Raw genomic sequence first — 23,300 nt, 5'->3', positions numbered from 1 at the left:
CCCCGGCGCGGCCCCGTGCGCCTGCGCCGCCTCTTTCCTGCCCGCCCCGCCCCGCCCCGGCGCGGCCCCGTGCGCCTGCGCCGCCTCTTTCCTGCCCGCTCCGCCCCGGCGCGGCCCCGTGCGCCTGCGCCGCCTCTTTCCTGCCCGCCCCGCCCCGCCCCGCCCCGCCCCGCCCCGGCGCGGCCCCGTGCGCCTGCGCCGCCTCTTTCCTGCCCGCCCCGCCCCGCCCCGCCCCGCCCCGCCCCGGCGCGGCCCCGTGCGCCTGCGCCGCCTCTTTCCTGCCCGCTCCGCTCCCGGCTCGGCGGCTCCGGCGCTCTCGGGCTTTTCATGGTGAGCGGAGGCCGGGCGAGGCGGGGGGAGGCGGCGGGGCTGGGGACCAGGGCGGGGCGGGGGGGCGCCCCGAGGCCAGGCGCGGGGCGGAGGGGAGGGGGCGCCCCTACAGCCCGGCCCCGTCCGGGCCGGGTGGGGGAGGGGCCGGTGGGCGGGGCCTGCCCGCCTCAGTCTCCCCGCCTGTAGAGGAGGCGGGGCGGGCCCGGGCCCCGGCGTCCCCGTGTGCCGGGGCCCCGCGGGACCAGCCCCCCGCGCTCCCCCTGTCACGTGGGGGGGAGGGGCGCCGCCTGCACCCCCGGGCCCTGCGGGCTCCCGGGCCCCGAGGAGCGGCGGCCAGAGGCGGCGCCCGCCCGGGGCCCCTCGGTGCCTTGCTGCGCCCTGACCCCGGGGCCAGGCGCTCGGCACCGGCGGCCCTTTTCTTTTCTTGTTCCTTTGGTTGTGGCCGGGCCACGGGGCTAAGTGACTCGCCCAGGGCCACGCGGCCGGGCCACGGGCCTAAGTGACTCGCCCAGGGCCACGCGGCCGGGCCACGGGGCTAAGTGACTCGCCCAGGGCCACGCGGCCGGGCCGGGCCACGGGGCTAAGTGACTCGCCCAGGGCCACGCGGCCGGGCCACGGGGCTAAGTGACTCGCCCAGGGCCACGCGGCCGGGCCGGGCCACGGGGCTAAGTGACTCGCCCAGGGCCACACGGCCGGGCCGGGCCACGGGGCTAAGTGACTCGCCCAGGGCCACACGGCCGGGCCGGGCCACGGGGCTAAGTGACTCGCCCAGGGCCACACGGCCGGGCCACGATGAAGTGTCAGAGGCCGGACTGGAGCTCGGGGCCTCGGGGCTCCGGGCCGGGCTGTACCCCTGGATGGCCTCGCAGGCTTTGGCTGGGAATCCTTGTCGGCAGGTGCTTGGAGTTAGGAGGAGGAGGAGGATCGGGTGTGGGAGGGCCACTGGCCCCAGTTGTCAGTGGGCTCCTTGGAACTTTCTCTCGAGGCTTGAGCTTTACTTGCCGTCCTTCGTTCGTGTCTTCTTCAGTGTTGGGAGATGAAGCCCCCTTTCCACATCTTGGGCTCCCTCCCATTCTCATCCCTTCTCCCGGGCTCTGCCAGAGTACATGTGGAATGGCTGTGCCTAGCTAAGGAAAACTGCAGCGTGGCCTCGACGGGGCCAGCAGACCCGGGAGGGGCTCCCCTGAAGAGGGCACTTACGAAGCATTCATTAGCTGCCTCGTGTGTGCCGGACCCTGCTTAAACTGCTGGGGTACAAGGAAAGAGGCAGTCCTTGCTTCCAGAGAACTCATGCAATAGTGGGGGGAACCAGCTCCCACAAAGGAGATCTGCGCAGAATAAACTGGAGATACTAAAGCAGTAGTGCTGGCGTGAAGTGGGATTAGGAAAGATGTAAAAGGAACACGTTAGCGGGGACTTGAAGGAAGCCAGGAAGGCTAGAGGGAAGGGGAGAGACGTCCAGACCTAGGAGAACAGCCGGTGGGAACACCAGGACCTGGAGGATACCGTGTTCCAGGAATGGTAAAGGAAGCCGGTTGTCACTAGATCTCAGCAAAGGGAGGGGAGGAGGAGCAGAAGGTCAGGAGATCTCTGATCCTGGAAAAGACGGGGAGCCACTACAGCTTGTGGACTGAGGGAAAAGGGTGATGCTTTGAGATTGCTTTGGCAGCTGAGCAAAGGATGGACAGACAGCATGTGGGAAGAGAAGGGGGTAACAGTATCGGAGACGGGGAAGTGAAATCTAGACGCTGCTGGAGGTGAAATCCATGGAGAGGTGAGATTACCCGAATGACAGTTTGGATGTGGGGGGAGGGGGAGGGAGAGAGAGTGAGGGGTCCAGGCAGACACCCAGAAGCAGGTGGTAGGGAAGCTTAGAAGACAGGAGGGTTTGGAGTAGTCCCACCTGTCTGAACCAAGCTTTGAAGCCCCCTGACCGTGGAGTAGATCCAATTTGTGTGATGGGTAAACTAGAAAATTGAATTTCCAGCTTTAGAAGTGAACTCCCCAAGAGGCCTTCTTAGTTTATCTTAAGTCATAACCAAAGAAGAGACAATATGAGAATCTACCAGGTTGTGAGACTGATAGAATTGGAGACATTATTCTGCTTGTTTGGGTGGGTCTCCTTTAAGCAGAGTATGCTCTTAAAATAACAGAATTTAGCCTTGGAAGGAGCTCTATGAGCATCTTGGTCCCACTGCCTCAATTTACAAGGGACCCCAGAGAGAAATGATGAGTACTAGGTCTGATATGCTGCAGCTGGGACTCCAATTCATGATTCCCACTAACCCCCACCCTCACCTCTTCCATTAAGCACCATCCAGTCTGGTGGGATTACCTTGGAAGAAGGGAACAAATCTCTAGGTGTTCTGGAATGTAAGACCTATCAGGACACTCTGGAATATGGCTCAGGTTTGGGGTGGGGGGACCAGTGCCCTTGGTTCTAATTACAGTTTTATTATTGAAACAGACAAGTCAAAGTTCTCTTTTGAAATTGGAGGGCAGGGGGTGGCAGGGGAGATGAGGAAGTTACTCTCTCTCTGAGGGGATTGGTATCTCTGGCAAAAGGGAACCCTTTGCCCTGCCCACACAATTGGAATAAATAAAGCCTTCTCTTTGATTGAATAGAACTGGTAACCGATACCTGGTATATCAGTTTCCCCTCTCTTTTTCTTGCTGGTTTTTATGTCACCACTACTTTAATAATGAAATCAAATCTTTGTCAGAGTGGAGGGAGGGGGCAGCTAGTGGGGTCCCTCCTCAAGCCACTCTCCTCATCTCACTGGATCTCAGGCTCCCAGGTGGAGCTCTGTGGGGCGATATCATTTTCTCTGAGGGCCCCTTCTGAGTCCTCAGCAAACTGACCTGTGGACTTTGAAAGTTCTCTGGTTTCTCTTGCCCGAGGAAGCCAGAGTAAATCCAGATCAGGGGATCTTGGCCACTGTCTTGGAGCAGGTCAGCCTGGTACTTTTCAGAGAACTGACTCTTAAATGAAAAAAAGCAATTTGGGAGAATTAGAAACTTCCTCTTAGGGGTTTGGTGCTACAGACTGTCTTCGAATGTGAAAGCGTTCACATGCCTGTGTGTGTTGTGTGTGTGTGTGTGTGTGTGTGTGTGTGTGTGTGTGTGTGAAGCTAGATTTTTTTCCTGGTTTCCCCCCAAAAAAATCAACTCCACAAGGATTAATTAAACATAAACAGGATGTGCCAATTCAGTGAATATTTACTGAGTGTCTCCTATGTGCTAAAAAGTACTGGGGTTTCAAAGAAACTTCCTGTCTTCAAGGACTTGTATTCTAATGAAGGAGACAACATATTAACAACTGGACCCATCCAGGGTGGGGACCAGGCCCGCTCAGTAGCTGAAATTTGAGCTGAGTTTCAAAGGAAGTCTGGAAAAACTTCATGGGTGGAGGTGAGAGGGTTAGTGGCCCACCAACCAGATAGGATAGAGACGGGTGACAGAGGGTATGCTCCCAGTAGACCTCTGTTGCCGGATTATGGACTGCTGGGGGAGAGTGAAGTGGGAAATTATTGGAATAGAAGGTGATAAATGAAAAGGAGCATTGAAAATCAAAGCAAAGAGTGTAGATTTGATCCTGGAATAGCTAGAGACCCACTGGCTCTCTTGGGGGGAAGTGACGATCAACCCTATGATTTAGAACTCCCTGACGGAGGCAGGGTTTCAATCCAAAGCTCAGGCTCAAAAGTGGTGGGAGAGAGAGGGCGGTCTGCAAAGATCTGGGAAGACCTTTGGTGAGAGTCTGGTGAGAGTCATGAGTCCTTGGACACCGAATTTGTGAGCCAGGGGGACTGCGAAGTGGGGGTGACCTCCAAAGCTATAGGAGAGTTTGGAAGAAGGGAGGCCATGGGGAGAAAGATGAGTTCCCTTTTGGACATGATGAGGTTAAGATGCCCACTGAATGTCCAGCTGGACAGTCTCTCACATGGGGCTGGATCCCAGAACAGGGTCCCCAGCCACCATCATTCCCCAAGACTTTGGGCCTTAGGGCTTTGGATTTTGACGATACCTAAGGCCCTCTTAACTCTGACCTCTCCTGTTCTGGGCACTATTGGCCCTAAGGCTAGGAATGTGGTGTCCCAGGCTGGGGTATTTGATTATGTGGTAGTAATGGGCATGGATTCACCTAGGCTGGCAAAGGCGGGCTTGGCTCCTGCACTTCTGATCTGTCTCCAAAATGCACATAGTGGTCCAAGCATCCACTGAGGGCCTCCTATGTTCTCCTGGAATAAATTGCAGAATTGCAACTATCCTGGTCCTTCCAGAGATTCTAAGGGCAGGGGGCAGGACTTCTCACTGTGAAGTACTGAGTCTCTTCACGGTAAACACAGAGATTGGCAAGAGGCACTAGGAAGTGAGATGTGAGTGGAGGGAGCCTTGATTGTGGGGGGCTGCAGCAGGATAGAGAACTCTGGCCAAGGCCCAGCCCAGGAGAGGAACTGCTTTCAACATCAAAGCAAGAGGGCTGGAAGGACAGCCTGTGCTCCACAAAGAAGGCCTCATATTTTAGCCTTGGGCCAGCAGGGAGTGGGTGAAAGTTTGGCATGGGGGAGCCTATGGTCAGTCCTGTCCATTAGGAGGATCAGCTCTGTGGGAAATGGGGAGAGAGGGACTGAAGGCAGGGAGAGAAGGGTAGGAGTTTGGGTGGGGGTGAGTAGAGAGACCAGAACAAATACAAGAGATGTGGGGAGGGTGGCTTGATGACACAGTCCTGGAGTCAGAAGGACCTGAGTTCAAATCTAGCCTCAGACCCTTAATAATTACCTAGCTGCATGACCTTGGGCAAGTCACTTAACCCCACTGTCTTGCCAAAAAAAAAAACCCTAAAATAATAATAGTAATAATAATGATGATAATAATAACAATAACAATAAATTACTTAGCTGTGTGATCTTGGGCAAGTCACTTAACCCCATTGCTTTAAATAAATTAAAAGAAAGACTTAGTGAAGATTGAATCGCTGTGACTTGCCATAGATGGGATGCCAGGGCGAAGAGTGAAGAATCAGGGATGACTCCCAAGGGGGGGGAGCAGGTCTGTTGGATGGGTTTGAGATGCCCTGGGGACAGAGATGATCTCCAGGTGGGGGTGATGAGATGGGGAGTCAGAGGTGAGAAGGGTGTTAGTGGCGAGTCACTTCCACAGAGTCCAGGGTCTAAAGAGGAGATGATGCTGATAAATGTAAGGCTCTAGAAAGGCCTTGGGTGAAGGGGGCCCTGGGGCTTCCCTTGCCCAGTCTGTGTCCACCCCCTTTTCTCCTGCCCCCTGAGCACAGGCCCAGATGATTGCAGCAGCTCCTCACTAACCCACTGACCACTTCAGGCTGGCCATCCTCCACACTAGCTGTGACTCAGGAAGCAGGGATCTGACTGAGTCCCCCCCCCCCCCCCCAGCCTGGTCCCTATTGCCTCTGTTGCTTTCCCTGCCCTGCATGACCTGGCCTGGTCTCCCTGGAGCTCGGCCTCCAGTTCAGGCCAGTCTGGCCTCTCTGCCCTCGCCCACTTGCCTGTGCAGGACGGGGCTGTTCAGTCTCCCAGAGGAGACCCATTCTTCCTTTGAGGTTGGGGCCCAGGCACCATCTTCAGCTTGGTCCCTCCAACCATGGTGACCCCCCCCCCAAACTCTTCAGCTCCTTTACAGTTAGTTTGAAGAGCCTCCCCCTGCTTCATTGGCCCCTTTGAGTTGGCAGAGATCATATCCATGGTTAGCACTAGAGGGGCTTGAGGAAGGCCACAGACCCTCCAGAGGCTGTGTTCTGAAGGTGGATAAAGGAAAGCTCATTACCTGAAGCCTCCGTGGCTAATCTACCTGGCTGATGGCACTGCCCACTGACAGCCTCCAATCCTCCAGCCTGTCTCTGAGCCCAGGTCCCGATGGACAGGATGTTTGGTGAGGCAGTTGCTCTGCAAGACAAGCCCTCCCGCCATCGGCTACATGACTTTGTGCCATTTATTGGGAGTGGGAAGGGAAGGAGTTGAGCAGTCACCTGGGCCAAGCCCGCCCGTTACAGGTTGAGAAACTGAGGCTCAGGGAAGACAAGGGACTAGCTCTAATCCCCCTGCATTAGAAGACAGCCGAGATTTTCCCCCCAGACCTTTCTGACTGTGCCACGATGATTCTGGGGTCTCAATGGCACGATTGGGGTGCCCAGTGCCCGGCTGGTTCTCTGGTTTCACTTGTCATACGGCTGAGCTCTCTAGTCTGTCTGCTCTGTGGTCCTATCAGTACCCTGATAATTTTCTCCACCAGTCCCCGGGAGGCTCAGGGTGACTTGGGAGGTGCCACCCTGGGCCTGGCAAGCCTGGTATCTGACCGTCTTCTCCTCCTCCGGCAGGAAGAGATGTCGGGAGAAAGTGTGGTGAGCTCAGCAGTGCCAGCGGCTGCCACCCGCACCACCTCCTTCAAGGGGACGAGCCCTAGCTCCAAGTATGTGAAGCTCAATGTGGGTGGAGCCCTCTACTATACCACCATGCAGACCCTCACCAAGCAGGACACCATGTTGAAGGCCATGTTCAGTGGGCGGATGGAAGTGCTGACTGACAGCGAAGGTGAGGACCGGCCCGATGGGCTGGGGAGAAGGGAGGTGAGGGGACTGCCTGGGACCCCGGCCTCCTGGGGGCTGGATCCAGCCGGGAGGGGACGAGAGCAGACTGGCCATTTGTTGATCTCTTGTGACTGGAGAGTGCCGGGGTGGGGGGAGGTGCCTGTGGGAGGTGTGATCAGGGCCTCGGCCAAGTCTTGAGGAGAGGGCTGCACCAGGAGTCAGGAAGACCCAGGTTCTTGGCCCACCCCAACCCTTGTTAGCTCTCTGCTCCCCAGCAAGTTGGGGTAACTGGGGTACAGTAGGTAGAATGCTGAGCCAAAGGCAGGAAGACCTGAGTTCAAATCCAACCTCAGTACTTCCTAGCTGTGTGGCCCTAGGCAGGTCACTACACCCTGTTTGCCTCAGTTTCCTCATTTGTAAAAAACAAACAGACTGAGTAATAGCAAATTCTATCAGCGTCTTTGCTGAGAAAACTCCAAATAGGGTCACAAAGAGTCAGACTCAAATGACTCTGAGTGGTCGATTTTCTTCTCTGTAGGATGGGTCTCAGTGGCCCCTCACAGTCATCAGGGACCAGAGAGGAAAGAACATGGAGCATTTCCCTGCTTGTGACATTTGGGGTTGCAGAGGGAGTTCCCTGGACAGTTGGGGTGCCCTTCAAGTCTGCTTCCTTTACTTCTCATCAGAAGAGGGCTGGGAAGGGATGAGGGGTCTGCCTCCCTGGAGGATTCTGGGGGAGCCACACATGTAGGAGGCCAGAGCTGTGCTGAGGTGATGGGCATCCAGAGCTGCGCCTCTCTCCAGGCCTGGCCATCAGGAGGGACTGTCAGCCAGTTGCCTCTTTTAAGTTTTTGCAAGGCACTGGGGTTAAGTGACTTGCCCAAGGCCACACAACTGGGTAATTATTAAGTGTCTGGGGTCAAATTTGAACTCAGGTCCTCCTGACTTCAGGGCCAGTGCTCCATCCACTGCGCCACCTAGCTGCCCCTTGCACCACCTAGCCACTCCTAGTTGCCTTTTATTTGCTTCATCTGCCCCTTCCCACAGCACCCTTCTCTGGCCTCATCTTCTTTCCACTCTTTATTGAAGCTCCCCCCACCCCCATTCCTCATGTCCCTCCTGTGCTGCTGGAGGACTGCCCCCCTCCCCCCCATTCCTGGCGGGGCAGCTGCCCTGCCTCTCTTCATCTTTCCTGGGGGTCAGAGCCTCGCTCCCCAGCCTTTTCCACCCCCGCTCTCAGCCAGGCAAAGGAAATGGGCCTTTTCTGGACCATGCCTCCCCACCCTGCTGATTCGGTCCCCATTTCCTCCTCCTTTGTTCCCGTCTGGGACAAAGTAGGAACCCCTCGCTAAAGCCAACAGCCCCGCCCTTGACCCTTTTCCTTCCCTTCTCCTCCTCTGTCCCCTTCTAGACTGTTGGCTCCTTCTCGGCCGCCTCCTGCCAGGCCTGGGCTCGGCTGGCGTCCCACACCTCCCCTCCTTTCCATGAAGAAGCCCCTGCCGTGCCCAGCCTCCTACTCACGCCTTGTCCTGTGGCTCTTGACCTCCTTCTCCAGGCCTGCCATTGATTGGAAAAGGTCTCATGCTGATGGTCCCCGCTCCCAACCGCTCTGCCCAGCTCTGCCCTAGAAGCACCCCTTCCTCTCCATTCCTCCCTTCCCTCTTGGCCTTTGTCCAGGCTGAGAGAAGTCTCCCACCGCTATCATGCCCCTTGCCGCCTCTTCTCCTGAGCCAGTTCATTTTTCCTTTGTGAATTTAGATGTCTTCCGTGTTGAATTGCCGGTCTTCTCACAGAGGGAGCAGGGCGGGAGAGAGTTGGAACTCGGTTTTCAATTCGAATGTTAAAAGTGGTTTTTAAATATAATTGGAAAATTTTAGAGCAGAGAAGTTGAGAGTTGCTTCCTTTGGCCAAAATGCCACTTCCTGGGGAAACGACTTTTCTTAGGAGTTTTGTGGGTTTCTGGTCTCCTGCTCACCACCTCTGCTTTGGGGAAGCCCCTGTTCTCACCTGGCCTCCTTTACTGGTCTTGATTCATCTCCTGCCCTGGCCCCGGACCTTCATCTGCCCCGAGGTTCCGTCTCTGGCCCTGCCTGGCACATTGGTGTTTATTTTATTTGTTGAGTCATTTCAGTCCTGCCTGACTCTGACCCCATTTGAGTTTTGGGGCCATTTCTTTCTCTAGTCCCTTAGTCAGACGAGGAAACTGAGGCAACAGGGTGACACAACTTGCCCAAGTTATGTCAAGAGGTTGGCTTTGAATTCAGGTCTTGACTCCAGGTCCACGCTGTGCACCACTGTGCCCCCTCAGCCCCCTCCCTGCCTGGCCCAGTGGATGATGAGCCCTTGGTCAGCATCTGTGTATTGGTGAAGCCTTGAGCTTCCTGGGGGTCAGCAGCCTCCACCTCTGTCTCTTCAGTCCCATGGGCTGCCCACCCCCAGGGCAGAGCCCCCTCCAGCTTTGCCTCTTCAGCCCCTTTCCCCTGAATATCCATTGTAGATGCCCAATGGAGCCCTTGCTTCGGGGCTCCTCTCCAGCCTCCTCACTTTTTCCCGGGCTGTGCCCCGGGCCTGGAGCCCTCTCCCTTCTGTCCTTCCAGTCAGTGAGGACTTTATTCCTTGTCCTTGTGTCCCCCTACCCCGTGTCTGCACATAGGAGGGTGCTATAAACATCGGGGGAGGCCCATCCTGATCCCCCTTGGCATTCTTTGCATTGTGTCCCCCACAGACTTGAAGCTCAGGCCCTTCTGGGGCTTGTGGGTCTGGACCCAGGCCTTCCTCCCTTGTTATGACTTCCAGTGGCCAGTCGAGGGTCGGGCTGCCCACCTGAGGAGGGAAACCCTACTGTCCTCCGGCCTAACTGCAACCCAGGCTTGACCTCCTTATCTCCTGCCACCCCCACCCCCCACTCCCCCCAGCGTACTACCTGGGCAAGGCCAGGGGGAGAGGTGCCTCTGGTGACCCAAGGAGTGGGAGCTGGTAGGGGGACCTGCTTTGCTGCGCCCACTCCCTGGGCACCCGGAGAGGAACATCCATATTTGGATCCCAGATGGGAGTTGCCCTGGCCCCAGGGGAGTGGGTGCCAAGGATGCCTGACTGGTGACCAATTGACTTCTGGCCAGACCACCAGGCATTGGTGGGTCCGGGCTGGCTTTTGTCTTGCCACACCCTGCATCTCTTGAGAGTATTCTGGAAACCGAGACAATAACCTCAGAGCCCCTGGAGGAAAGGACCCCCTCCTGGAGCCTGGCATCACCTGGGGGGTAGGGGTTGGGAAGAGGAGCCAGGCTGTATGAAGGAAGTGAGGGGGGCAGCCTCCCCTGGTCATAGGGCAACTGGGAGTCCATTGTGTGCTGGAGAGACCCCTGGAAAGACCTCTAGACTGGATTCAGAGGCACTGGGGGCCGGCCCCCTCCTGCCGGTACCTCCTGGGGATTCCCCTCTGTGGGCCTCAGTTTCCCTTGTCTGCAGACAGAAGGTTGGATGGATGACCTCAGGGGTCCCTCCAAGCCCTCCTTTGGCAGTCCACACCTGTGCAGGCCTTTAGCCTGACCTCATCCTGCTGACTACCACCCCCTGCTGCTAACCCCTCCTCTGGAATGCTCTTTTTCTCTCCCATTTCTCCTTTTCCAGCTCCTTTGTTGGATCATTAGCCATTTCCTGCCCCCCCATTGCAGAGGTCCACCCACCCAGGCTTTGCCCCTGCCCAGTCCCCACCCCTCAGCCTGCAGCCAGCCCAGTGTCCAGTAAACATGGGCTCCCTTGGGTCCAGGCTGACGCCCAGGTTTGCCCACCTCACCCTCACTCCTGTTACTTGGAGGGTGCCCCCCCCCAAGCCCTGTGCCCCATGGGGAGGTTTCCACTTGACCCAGTATTTTAAAATGTGCCCAGATTAGATTGTTTGGTCTTGGGTCTCATAGCTCCAGGATCTTACACCAGCCTTGCTCTACACGAAGCCTTCTCGGGACCCCCCCCCCACACACACACAGAGTGGTCCCCTAGCCCTTTGGGGCCCAGGCTTCCTCAGGACATCAGATTGACTGTCCTTTCTGGGCCTGGGCTGGGGGGTGGGGGGAAAGCACACTGCCGACCACAGCCACTTCCAGATGTACATGTCTCCAGTCCAGTCCACAAAGGGAATGGAGTCTGGTCGTTCAGACAGAAGGGAGACTGGTGGCCTCATGGGGGGGGGGGGTGGACACTACCTGGGGTTCTGCAGTGAACAGTGTCATTTTCCTCTTGGGAGCTTCCCTCCCCGGGCATGGGCACCACAAGCCCTTCAGGCCTTCTCCTCCCCCACGAGACCCCAGGACACAAATAGCCTGGCCACAGCTGCGGGGCAGATGGGCCTCCTCGGGGGGCTCGGTGAGGTACCTCTTGGGTTTCTAGCCTTCTGCCAAGCTCTCATCTTTCTCCTCTTCCTGGCTTGACATGGAAGAGCCCTCTGTGACTAAATTAGTTTGCTGGCCCTGGGGTGGTCTCAGGTGACCCCTGTGACTGAGAAGAGCCCACACCCCTCTCTAGTTGGCTCTGGGCAAGCTCCTCCCCTTGACTGGCTCACTCAGCAGACTTTGCCGTCTCAGACATCAGCTGACTTTTAATAGGTCTCTTTATTGTTGGTTTGGTTTTTGTGGGACAAAGACTTGCCCAAGGTCACACTGCTAGTGAGTATCAACTGTCTGAGGCTGGATCTGAACTCAGATCCTCCTGACTCCAGAGCTGGTGCTCTGTCCACCGTGCCACCTCACTGCCCATTAGTAGCTCATTTTATTCAAGTATTTTAGCTCTTATAAGAGCTCCTGCATCGTCCCTAACGCAGGCCAAGTCCACCAGTAGGGGCAGCTCTGTATGGGCCTTTCTTCCACCTGCACAGCTGACGGCTGTGTCTGGGGCTTGGTAGGTCCTAGATCTGTGCCAGAGGCCCAGAGAGGACTAGGATTTGCACTGTGTACCGGGAGGAGGCCTCAGGATTTGAACCCAGTTTTCCTAACCTCAAGTCATGGCTGACAGCGGTCCCCTGGGGAAGAGAGCCATGTCCATGCTGACCACAACGGCATTGACAATATGTAGGAGCATCTGCCCTGAGAGAAATCTCCATCTGTCCCTGTGAGCCCAGAAGCTTTGAGTCCCCACTTCAGGGTGAGGAGCGTTCCTATTTTGTGATCAAAATTTGAACACAGGGCTCCTGACACCCATCATCCCACACTGCCCTGTGAAGGGCATCAGCCCCCAGAGTCACCTCTCTGAAATCTGTGCCCCCAGAGGGGCTGGTCCACACATGGCCTCCCCAGGCTCCTGATTGTCTGTACATCAGCATTGTGTGTGTCTAGACAAGTGCTCATGTGGAGGTATATGGATGTTGAGGCAGACAGGCGCTAGAGCTGTGCCCATCTGGAGAATGGTACCCCACCCCTGGAGACCCCTGTTCCTTGTGGCAATGGCAGGCCGACCAGGCTCCAGCCTCAGAAGAATCGGAATTGCAGCTGGCCCAGAGCACACTGGGCCAGTGCCCACCCTGCCCACCTGCCAGAGGTCATTAGTGGGGTGCGGGGTGCTGTAGGTTGTCAGGGGTCTCTGCCTGGTCGGGGTGCAGAGGAAAGGGACTGGTCCCAGAGGGGCACAGATGTCACAACATCTGAGAAAGATCTGGAGCATGAAGGGCCAGGGAGCCACTTGGGGGATGATGGAGAGGTGGGGAGGAGAATGTTGCAGAATGGGAAAGTGGCAGAGGTGTGAGCCCCCTCTCCCTGCCCACCCAGGTCAGCTCCTGGCTCGACCTGCCTCCAAGGTGCCCCCACCCTGAGAAAGATGAGCTGCTTGAGACTGGGGAAGGCGGCAGTCCCCTTTGAATGTTTGATATGGGGGAGCTCTCCAGATTGGCCTCTTGGGGGTGGGGTGTGACCTGCCTTCCATTGAGTTGAGACATAGGACCCACACAAGTGATCAGGAGCCGGATGGTCTGTGAGTAGCATTGGACTAAGGCCTTCCTCGTAGCATGGCGTGATGTTGCGGGGACCCCAACTCAGGAAGCCATGCCTTCCAGCCCAGCACAGCGCCTGCTTCGGGCTTTTGGAGACGTCTCTAAGGCACATGGGCAGAGGGATCTGCCTCTTGAGAGTGGACCCTCCCTCACAAGTCTCAGCTTCCTAGGAGGTGGTAGTGTGTCCCTGATGCGGGGGAGCAGAGGCATGTCTGCAGACCCCAGGACTTAGGGAAACAGAAGGGGAGGGTGCAGGCCCCCAGGGAGGAAGAAGCATCAAGGAAGACAGGAGCAAAGGACTTGGGGGGCGGGTGGGACTCAGCACAAAGATCTGGGTCCTTGTCATCTTCTCTAATACTTGGCAAGTACACTTGAGGACAGTTGGTTTCCTTTGCAGTTTTATTTGAGCCAGGGAGGGGCTGCCCAGAAGACCCGGGTTCAAATCCTGCCTCCGACCTTCTTGGCCACGTGAGTCTGGATGAGTTGCTGAGCCTCCCGCAGCCTCAGTTTCCTCATCTGAGCATGGGGATGGTAACAGCCTCCTCCTCTCAGGGGTGGGTGAACAGCCAATGAGGTTGAAGCTTGACGCACCTCCTTATTAAATATTGGTTCTTATGTGATGCCTTTAACAGCTTGGTTCGAAGCCCTGGGGCGGGGGAGTGTTGAGGGGGGCTGGGCTGGGGAGGGGCCCCTCCCCAAGCTGAGCCTTTCTAAGGCACTTTCAGTCTATTTTCAACTCTGGTAGCGTCCCTTGGAAGCCACTTGCGCATCTCCTCTGCCCTTATTTGTCCAAAATATGATGCCTCCACCACAAGTATTTCCTGACAGTGATCTTGGGCCAGAGCCCAGTGGCCGGACCTCCAGGAGTTTGTGGAAACTCAAGGCTGTCTGTTGCTTGGACACTTGAAGTTAGGGGCCCTGTTCAGACGTGGCAGCGGGACAGTCCAGGGGCTGTGCACCTGTTCTGGGGCTCCGCCTGCAGTCTCCAAGGGTTGCCCCCCCACGTCCTGGTGCCTACCCCGCAGTGCCCCTCAAGGACCCCAAGTGGCTGTGCCAAAAGCATCCTGGAGCGGGGTGGAGCAGAGTCCCTTTCTCTTTCCAAGATTTGGTGTCTGTAGATGCCAGTGGTGGCATCAGATGAGCTCTGCCCTTGACCCATCCTGGCTGGACAAACCCCCGCCCCACACATTCTCTACACCTAGGAAACCCCAGATCCAGGCCCCCCACAGGTGTCACAGCAGCGCCACTCCAGTTTTATGGAGGAGGGAACCGAGCCTCAGAAAACCAGGGGGCATGCCCAGCCTCCTCCCTCCCTCATCTTCTAAGGAATCCCACCAAAGAGATGAGCCCCCCTTCCTCCCCAGGGCCCTTTCCTCTCCCTTGGCCTCCTGGGTACATGCCTGCTGTCTTGGCTTGACCAGAGCAGATGTCCATTGGGATGCTGTCGGGGTTGCTTCTCAGAGGGGGACTCCTTTGCCTCCATCTGGGCTTCTTTTCGAGGCCCCCGGCACTTGGTTGCTGGCGTCTTAACTTTTCTGCTCTGTATCTGACACTCTTGGCTGGTGCCTCAGTCGGCGCTGCCCGCCCAGAGCTGGATGCAGCCCTTGCACTTCATCCCACCATCTCCCAAGGCGCGTCACCAGTTCATACTAAGCCCACGCTGCGTGGTGTCCTCTATGTGGGGAGAGGGTTGGCTAAAGGGAGAGGTTCAGGAGACCCTCGTGTGTCCCTTGCCATCTCTGTGAAGGTTCCTGTCAGGGAGGTGGCATCTCTGTGAGCCCCTTGAGAGCTTGGGGACCCTCGACAGTCGACGTGGGAAGGGTTCCAGCAGCCCGGACCCTGAGTCCACAAGGAGACAAAGCCCCAAGAATCCTCCAGGGTGGTTGGGGTAGGCCTTGCTCAGGGGGCTTATTGGGTTGGACTCCCCCCCCAGGCAGGAGCACGGCCCATGCCCCTGTGGGCTTCCCAACCAGGCTGGCTAGTTTGGAGGATGGGTGCACACACCAGGAACCTTGGCATCCTCTGATGCTGCCAAGGCTGTTGCCAGTCCAGGGTTATGTGGCATGACCTCCTTTCTGGTCTCTTAACACTCTGTTGACAAAGTGAGAGGGTGGGCTTTGAAATCCTACACTGGTTGGCCAGGACTGAGATGGGGCAGGAGAGACCCAAGCCCCTGGGTAGCCCAACCTGCTGCAGATGCGAGACTTGATCCCTCCTGGGAAGTCTGGGGGGAGAGGGGGCTGCAACTCTGGGCACCTTCATTTCTATCCAGGCAGCGAGGTGGACCAAAGTCACATGGCAGAGCAGGCCCGGTCTCGTGTCAGGGCTGTCGCCGTCTCATTGGCCCTCAGTTTATCCTGCCGTGGTGCTCACTACTCCTTTGTCCCCCTTCTCGATGCCCAGGTTGGATCCTCATTGACCGCTGTGGGAAACACTTTGGTACGATCCTCAACTACCTACGGGATGGCGCCGTTCCACTGCCTGAAAGCCGCCGGGAGGTTGAGGAGCTGCTGGCGGAGGCCAAGTACTACCTGGTCCAGGGCCTGGTGGACGAATGCCTGGCAGCCTTGCAGGTGGGTGGTGGCTCAGTGCTGGCCCTGGAACCCCACACCCCAGGCCCCCTCCCAATGGCTCTCTGGTTCATTTATTAGGCCCCTGCTGTTTAGGGAGTTAGGATCTGAGATGGGTGTCAGCCTCCACAGAGGGATGGGAGGGGCCAGTGTCCCGCCCCCCCCCCCCCCCCCCCCCCCCGCCTGCCCTTGGCTCTGCCCCCAGGGCTACTCCCTACCTGGGCTGGGCGTGGGGGGGGTCTTTGGAGGAAGAGCCTTTTGCCTTGGAAAGACACCCAGTCTGTACTAGGAGGGGTTTTCTACCAGCCTCTGATTGGAGGATGGACTGTATTTGGGGGGCTCTCACCCTGCGGTCTAATGGCCACACCATCCTCTCTGGCTCCATTGGACCTCTGGAAAACTTTTTTTTTTGCCATTCAAGCTTCTGAGAACACTTGGGGTCCAGAGCAGGTGAAGGGCTGCCCTGGCTGGGCCCCCTCCCAGGGCGGGAGGAGACCCCTCCACCCAGGTCATGTTTTTTTCCAACAGAACAAAGACTCCTATGAACCTTTCTGTAAGGTGCCGGTGATCACCTCCTCCAAAGAAGAGCAGAAGCTGATAGCGACCTCTAACAAGGTGGGGGGCCAGGGGGTGGGGTGGGGCTGATTTTATCCTCACCAGACCTGGGGAGTAGGTGCAGTTATGACAGCCCCTGTTGGTTGTGGAAGCAGAGGCATGGGGCTGTCACTTAGCCGAGACTGGAGTTGAATTCGGGTCTCTGGACCCCAGACCCTGGGGCCCCCCTTTATCCTCCTCTGCAGGGTCTCCCCTCCCAACTTCAGGCCAGTCTGCCAAATAATGTCCTTTTTTCTCTTTGAATGCAGCCAGCAGTGAAGTTGCTTTACAACCGCAGTAACAACAAATACTCCTACACCAGGTGAGGCCAGAGAGGGTCCGGGGCGGGGGGGGGGGGCGCAGATATATTCTCCATTTCAGACGCCTCCTTCAAAGAAGCGCCCCTGTGCCCCAGAGAGGAAGTCACTCACCTGAGGTCACGCACCAGGTTAACAAAGCCAGAGTCAGGACTGGAACTTGGGTCTTCTGTGGAACCTCAGCAGGGGTTTTGTCTCCCTACTTCTATGCCCCCCTTGCCCACCCCCCAAAAGTCTACACGTTTTGCTTAGGATGAGAATGGGAGGGAAAGGACAGATCATGGAAACCCAGCCGACTTCCCATGTCTCCTTCCACTTAGAGCAGCCTCTGTATGCTCTGGGGTCCAGGACCACCCAGGGGCTTCCATTCTCCAGGGGCCAGGAAGTGGCCAGAGCAGAGGCTTGGAGGAGGCCAGGCTGACTCCCAGTGACCCCCAGGATAGGGAGGAGATGAGGCAGGAGTGCGCCTAGAGAGAGGGAGGGAGTCTGGGCTGGAAGCTGGTGACCACCCTCGGGGGGCTTCCTTTCTAATGAAGACAAGATACGCAAGGGGGGGAGTTGGGGCTGGGTGGGGGCCCCTTAACCCTAGGCCCTCCCCCAGAGAAGCCTCCTTTGTCTAGTTCGAGAGCAGCCAGGGAGGCCTGGGTGGTCTAGAAGCCGAAGGGAGCCAGGCCCCCTCCTCTCTTCTGTCTCAACCACTGGCATCGGTAGGGTCTTCATTGTGGATTATTGACCAACTCCCTACCCCCACCCCGAGCCCTCCCCAGCCTCTATTATCTGGATCCCCTGGCCATACCCCCCCAAGCCCATGGGGAGCCCCCGCTGTTGGAGAGCTCTTGGCCAGGTGGGGATCCCCCTGGCTCTTTGTCCCTTGACCCTGCAGGGTTGGTGCCACCTCTCTGGGAAGCGCATCTCTGACAACTCGGCCACTCGGCCTCCACCTGTCCTTGGGCCCTTTCTGAGCATTCTCTCTGTCACTGCCTCTCTCCCCCTCCCCCTGCCCCCATTCTCTTCCCCTCCCCTCCTATCTCTCCCTCTCCTTCCCCTCTCCCCCTTCCCTCTTTCTCTCTTCTCTCCCTCTTTTCTTCCCCCTTGCCCCCTTTCTCTTCCCCCTCCCCCTTCCTCTTCCTCTCCTCTCTCTCCTCCCCTTCCCCTACTCCCCCCCACCTTCACTTCATAGTTTCTGCTCTCCCTTCTTGTCCCTTTGTCCTCTTCAGCCCAGACCCCACTCCCCGCCAGGCCTCTCCCCCTCAGGTTCAGTAGGCTTGAAGCCAGGCTCACACTCCCTTGGCTCCTTTGCTCTTGCTCCCACCTCCCCTCCTTTGTGTAGGGTGCCCGGGGGGGGGGCACCTCTTCTTCCGATCCCAGGAGCTCCCTTGATGGCACCCCAGTCTTTGCTGTGTGAGGTCAGCTGCCCAGCCGCATCATGTTGGTGCCTTTGCAGACATCCGTGGCTGCCACCTTGCTTGAGACTCGTTTCCTCTCCCCTCTTCTAGTCCATCGGGGTGTTCATAGGTTGATTAGCACAGGTCCGTCAGGTGCCCATTCGGTTTGGTCACTCCAGGCACTCCGCAGCTGGCAGGGTGGGCTCCTCTAGCCTGCTCCCACCAGGCCAGTGTGAGGGCACACCTCAGCATGTTGGATGTTTCTCTTGCAGCAATTCTGACGACAACATGTTGAAGAACATCGAGCTGTTTGACAAGCTGTCGCTGCGTTTCAACGGGAGGGTCTTGTTCATCAAGGATGTCATTGGGGACGAGATCTGCTGCTGGTCCTTCTATGGTCAAGGTCGGAAGATCGCTGAGGTCTGTTGCACCTCCATTGTCTACGCCACGGAGAAGAAGCAGACCAAGGTGAGGGCCTGACTCCCTTCATCTCTTGGGAGCCGCCGGGCAGGGCCCAGAGGAGGAAGCAGCCACTGCGCAGGTAGTGCGTAGGCTCCAGTGAACAGAAGGCCCAAGGAGGCAGGGGGTGAAGGGCCTCCCCATCATGGGAGATGGCAGAGCAGGGGCCAGGTGACATTTGTCAGGGCTGGCTGGGACAGGGGGTGAGTGGGTCAGGCCGGCTTTGGGGGGGCACAGCCACACTTGGAAGGCACGGCACCAGAAGTCTTGGCTTTTAGAAGGCAGCACTCTCCTGGTGGTTGGGCCAGGTTCGCTTTCATTGTAGAAAAGGCTCTGATGTTGAAGGCAGGTGAAGTGTTTGCTTCATTCCCTTCTCCAGGTTGAGTTCACTTTCCTACCCTGGCCCTTTCCCTGGAGCCTCTGGGTGTGGCTCCGCAGCCCTGAGCCAGGGCTGTAAAGAACAGCAACCCAAGCCTCCCAGACCTTCATAGTCTAGGCAGATTGGGTGGAACTCTAGAACATCAGAGAGGAAAGGGACCTGAGGGTCAGGAGGACAAACACACTGAGTGGCTTAAAGATGGTTAGATAGGCTTGGCCCCCTCAAGAGGCGTCTGCCTCTCACCAGACCTCATGTGAGGACGCTGCGGCTCTGCTCCCTCGACTGGTCCCTTGTCTCCCACTTGATGATGCCAATGGTGGTTACTGCTGCTTCATGTCCCGTGGAGCCAGACACATCCTCCTGTTAACCGTTACTGAAAGGGCACGCCTCCCTCCCCCCTCTGCTGTTGGGGCCACTGACCTTTGCATTCCTGTGGTCGAGTGGACCTCCTCTTGGTCGTCCCCTCAGGCTCGGTGATGGCCCACCCAACTCGGAGGGTGGATGTTTGTCCCCTCCCCAGGCTGATCTCATGGCTTTGTTTTGTGTGCCCAGGTGGGAGAAGGGCCACTAGCTGAGCAACTCCCTGGCCTGTGGAATCTGAACTGAGTTTGGGGGGATGGGAATAGAGAATGCAGTTTTAAGAGACTCACCCCATTTTCTGGGATTCCAGGTGGAGTTCCCAGAGGCCCGCATTTATGAGGAAACCCTGAATATCTTGCTGTACGAGGCCCAGGATGGTCGCGGCCCCGACAACGCACTTTTGGAAGCTACGGGCGGTGCAGCCGGACGCTCCCACCACCTGGATGAGGACGAAGAGCGTGAGAGGATCGAGCGTGTCCGTCGGATCCACATCAAGCGCCCTGATGACCGGGCCCACCTCCACCAGTGAGAGGCAGTGCCTCCGCTGTGCCGCTCTCTGAGACTGCCCCCATTGCCCGGTCAACATGAGAACCCATCTAGTCTGGAAGCGGCACTGTGCAACCAACCGGAGCATTGTCTGGATGTTTCTTGGCAAGGTGAATCAGCCAGCAATTCTCTTCCCCGGGACTGCTCCGGCTGTGCCGTCTTTCCCTGAACAGGAATGAGTCTCTGGGGATGAAGGGGGGAGGGGAGCACCTTCCTCTTCAGTATTTATTTTTATTGGGGATCATGGGGGTCAGGGCTGAGCTCTGTCTAGATTGCCCTGCTGTGGGGGCTCCTTCTGGGGATCAGCCGCCGTGGCATGGTGGTCTGCAGTCCCTGAGGTCATCCTGAGTCTCTCTGCCCATCGAGAGGGGAGGTGCGGGGCTGTGGGCTTGTCACCGAGCTTTGCCCCTCCTGGGGGGGTAGGGATGACACAAATAAGCAACAAAAAACTCTTCTCAAATGGAAATTTCTCTCTCTTAGAACAATCTTGTGCCCCTCAGTGTGAGGACAGCAGATGGGGCCTAGTCCACAAGGGCCCCCCATATTTTGTCCTGCCCTTCAGGCACCAGGCCTGTGAGACCCCAGGCAGCCTCCAGCCACAACCTTTCAGGCCTCAGATTAAGAGCGTAGCAGAGGGGATAGCCTTGGGGTGTTGCAGGTCCTGTCACTCAGGTTAGTCCACATCACAGGCAGGACAGTGGTTGGTCCATGGGCTGGTGGACCCCCCCCCCCATACTGACAGCAATGGGGGGGGGCACAGCCTGGGGCTTGGGGTCACCCCTGTGGGGAATGGTTAGTCCCGCCTTCTGGAGGTGTCCACCATCAGGGCAGGCCTCACTATTCAGCAGTTCCCTGGCCTCTCCCCAGAGCCCCCTAAAAGCAGAAGGGCGATCCCAAGGGCTCCAGCATGGCCCCTCTGCAGAGTCAGAACTCTGAAGCACTCAGTTCTCCGCCCCCCTGGGCAGAGTGACGATGAGATGCCAAGCGCCCCCCACCCCCCAGCAGAAGCTCAGACTAGGGGGACGGTGTCCTCCTGGAAGGCTTGCACAACCTGCCGGGGGAAGAACAGGACTCTCATTCAGCAGCCCCATATTACTGATAAGACACCGAGGCTCTGAGCTCCCTGGTGTCTGAGCCTTTCCTTCCTGTAAATGCCAGGCTTCTAGGTCCTGCCTCTGGGTCTGTTTGCTTGAGCTGGCTGCTCTCATCCAGCAGGCTGACACGCTGCACAGACCCCTTGGCAATGCCTCCTTCTGCCTCCTTGTTTTTGCCACTTTCAGAGAATAGAAAGAGGATGTGTTTGTGTGCCTGAGAGAGTGAGTCATATTGCCCGAGGGTCCTGGAGTCTTCCCCGGCCACGGGTGAGTGGGTGCACTAGCGCTGGGCAGGGCTGCAGTTGCTACCTCCCATCGTCTCTTTGCCACGAGAGAACAGAAAGGTGACTTAGCGCTGGACATGATGGCGAAGAGATGATGGATGTGAATGAGAGAGAAGGCCCGCGTGTAGGTCAGAGGGAGTTTGAGTTTTATACCAAAGCATTCGTCGGGGCAATCGTGACGGTTACCAGATGAGGTAATTCTGTGAGCACGTTTGTCCCGAAACAGCATCCTGCAACTGAAGCCATATGCTCTCAAGAGGTCAGAGGGGAGCGGATTTTTAAATGCTGTTACTTTGTCTCCTGTCGCCATCCCGAAGCCCGTAAGGGTCAGAAAACCACCCCCAGACTGTGTCAACTGTGTGATCGTGTGTTCACCAGCCAAAGGCTGCTGTGTACGAAGGTTCCTGCCTCAGTTTACCAAATCAGGTTTCACCCTTGGGGTCAGCTTCCCCAAAAGATGACTTTCAAGAGAACTTTGTGTTGATTGGGACTTAAGCTTCCCACCTGGGACCTCGGGCCAAGCCCCCTGCCCATCTGCAGGCAGGCTTCCTAAGTCAGGTCGCTGTACAGCGATGAAGCGTCAGGAATGTCCAGATATTGGAGAAGTCACTGTAGAATTGCTCTTTAAAAGTAGATTTTTATTAATCTAGAATTTATTATTCACATAATAAAACCTGGAGTTGGTTAGTACTTCTATGGCCTGGCTGGCGATTTGTGTTTTCCTTCTGCCTCAGTCCCCCATACATGCACCCCCTGGGATGGCCCAGCTTAGGGGAAACCAGATGTCCCAGGCTGATGGCAGCACTGCCCAGTGACCTCTTAGGGGCCCTAAGCCCATGTCTTCCTAGATCCTGCAATGAAGGAGAAAAGCCCTAGGCTGAGGAGACCCCAGGGTAAAAGCCAGTGGGTGTGTTTCCAAACCCTAGCTCGATCCAGGGATGCTGGGACCCCACACTTCTTTACTAGGTCACACAGTGACTGGTTTGACCCATTTCTTTGCCTTTGTTCCATCAGAACTCCCTCCCCCCACCTGTCCCTCCTCAGCAGACCCCATCCCTGAGGCCATCGATCACTAAGGCTGCCCTTGGGGCATCCAGATGCCAGCTTGGGGCCAGCCACAGACCCAGAGTCTGGGAGAAAGAGGGGCTGAAACTCATGAACCAATCCCCAGTTCCTGAAGCTTTTCAGGATGGAGCCCTTCCCCAAATCCTCTGGGAATGCCCTGGTTCACTGACCCGCCTGGACCACAACTGCTGTTAGAGCTCTTCTCGCAACTCCGAATGGAGCAAACACAAAGGGGGAAGCTCTTCTGCTGCCCAACTCTGATGTTGTTTTATACGTTTATCCTCTGAAATTAAATTCAGTTATGTTTTCTTTCCATAAAGTGCCAAGTAGTGCCATTAACCGGACAAAGTTCAAGAAACATTGATCAGCCCTTTAGTTTAAATGCCTTTCGTCCCAGGACTGAATACTTTGGGCCAAATGTGGGCCCAAGTACAAATTTTTCAGGGATCAATTATGGTTGCAGCTTTTATGTTAGTTTCTTCCTAACTACCCCACCAATGAACCTATAGCAATTAAGCCTTGCAGAAAACATGTTCTTTTTCAACAAAACCGGTTCCTGCACCCAAAGAGTTAAGCATCGACATCAGCTGATCCAAACCCAAGCAGAAGGTTTTAGATTCAGCCACATTTGCAGCTATTTTTTGAGTGACACTTAAGAGGCTACGAGTTAATGTCAATTGCTTAAGAGAGCACAAAGATCAGCTCAACACTTAGTCAAAAATAGTTCATTTTATTGCACAATTACAAAAATTAGGTTTAGCACAGCTTTGAAAGATTGGGGACACAGTTGCTACTGGTCTTACTGATCCCACTGACCACTATTCAGGAGATTCCATTCTGGCCATTTCTATCTCATGACTCTTAGTCATGAGTGGTGTCTTACACCACTCCAATGGGGTTAAGTAACTTGCCCAAGAGCACACAGCTATAGTGTCTCAGGTCAGATTGAACTGATTCCAGGGCCAGATTGGGTTTTTTCAAGGCGGGAGGTAAGTGACTTGCCCAAGGTCACACAGCCAGGTAGTTATTGTCAGAGGCCAAATTTTTTTTTAATTTTTTTATTTAAGGCAATGGGTTAGGTGACTTGCCCAAATTCACACAGCTAGGTAATTGTTAAGTGTCTGAGACTGAATTTGAACTCGAGTCCACCCAACTCCTGGGCCAAGAGAGTGGGCTTTGGAGCCATGTGTGATGGTCACTGTATTGAAGCTTTAGCTCTTAGTCCAGTCTCTTCTAAAACCTATTTCTGAATCCTTCAAAGAAACTTGTCATTTCCTGAAACCCAAAATATCCAGGGATAATGTCTGACCCATGGGCACATCACAGACCATGGCTGTGAAGGGGGCAAAGAGCACAAGCCAGTCCCATAGAGTGGCAG

General features: G+C 56.5%; 1 protein-coding gene across 1 annotated transcript; it reads left to right on the top strand.

The window, feature by feature from the left end:
• Positions 1-254: 254 nt before the first annotated feature.
• Positions 255-21,567, top strand: KCTD10 (potassium channel tetramerization domain containing 10). Its single transcript, XM_074206110.1, has 7 exons — positions 255-330; positions 6,683-6,896; positions 15,273-15,442; positions 15,968-16,054; positions 16,303-16,355; positions 18,008-18,203; positions 19,244-21,567. The coding sequence occupies exons 1-7, from the start codon at positions 328-330 to the stop codon at positions 19,460-19,462; spliced, it is 942 nt and encodes a 313-aa protein (XP_074062211.1). The 5' UTR covers positions 255-327; the 3' UTR covers positions 19,463-21,567.
• The last annotated feature ends 1,733 nt before the right edge of the window (positions 21,568-23,300 follow it).

This window comes from Macrotis lagotis, chromosome X (genome assembly GCF_037893015.1).
Source record: "Macrotis lagotis isolate mMagLag1 chromosome X, bilby.v1.9.chrom.fasta, whole genome shotgun sequence".
NCBI classification, from domain to species: domain Eukaryota; kingdom Metazoa; phylum Chordata; class Mammalia; order Peramelemorphia; family Peramelidae; genus Macrotis; species Macrotis lagotis.
Note: the sequence above shows the minus strand (reverse complement) of the source record. Positions and strands in the feature narration are given on the sequence as shown.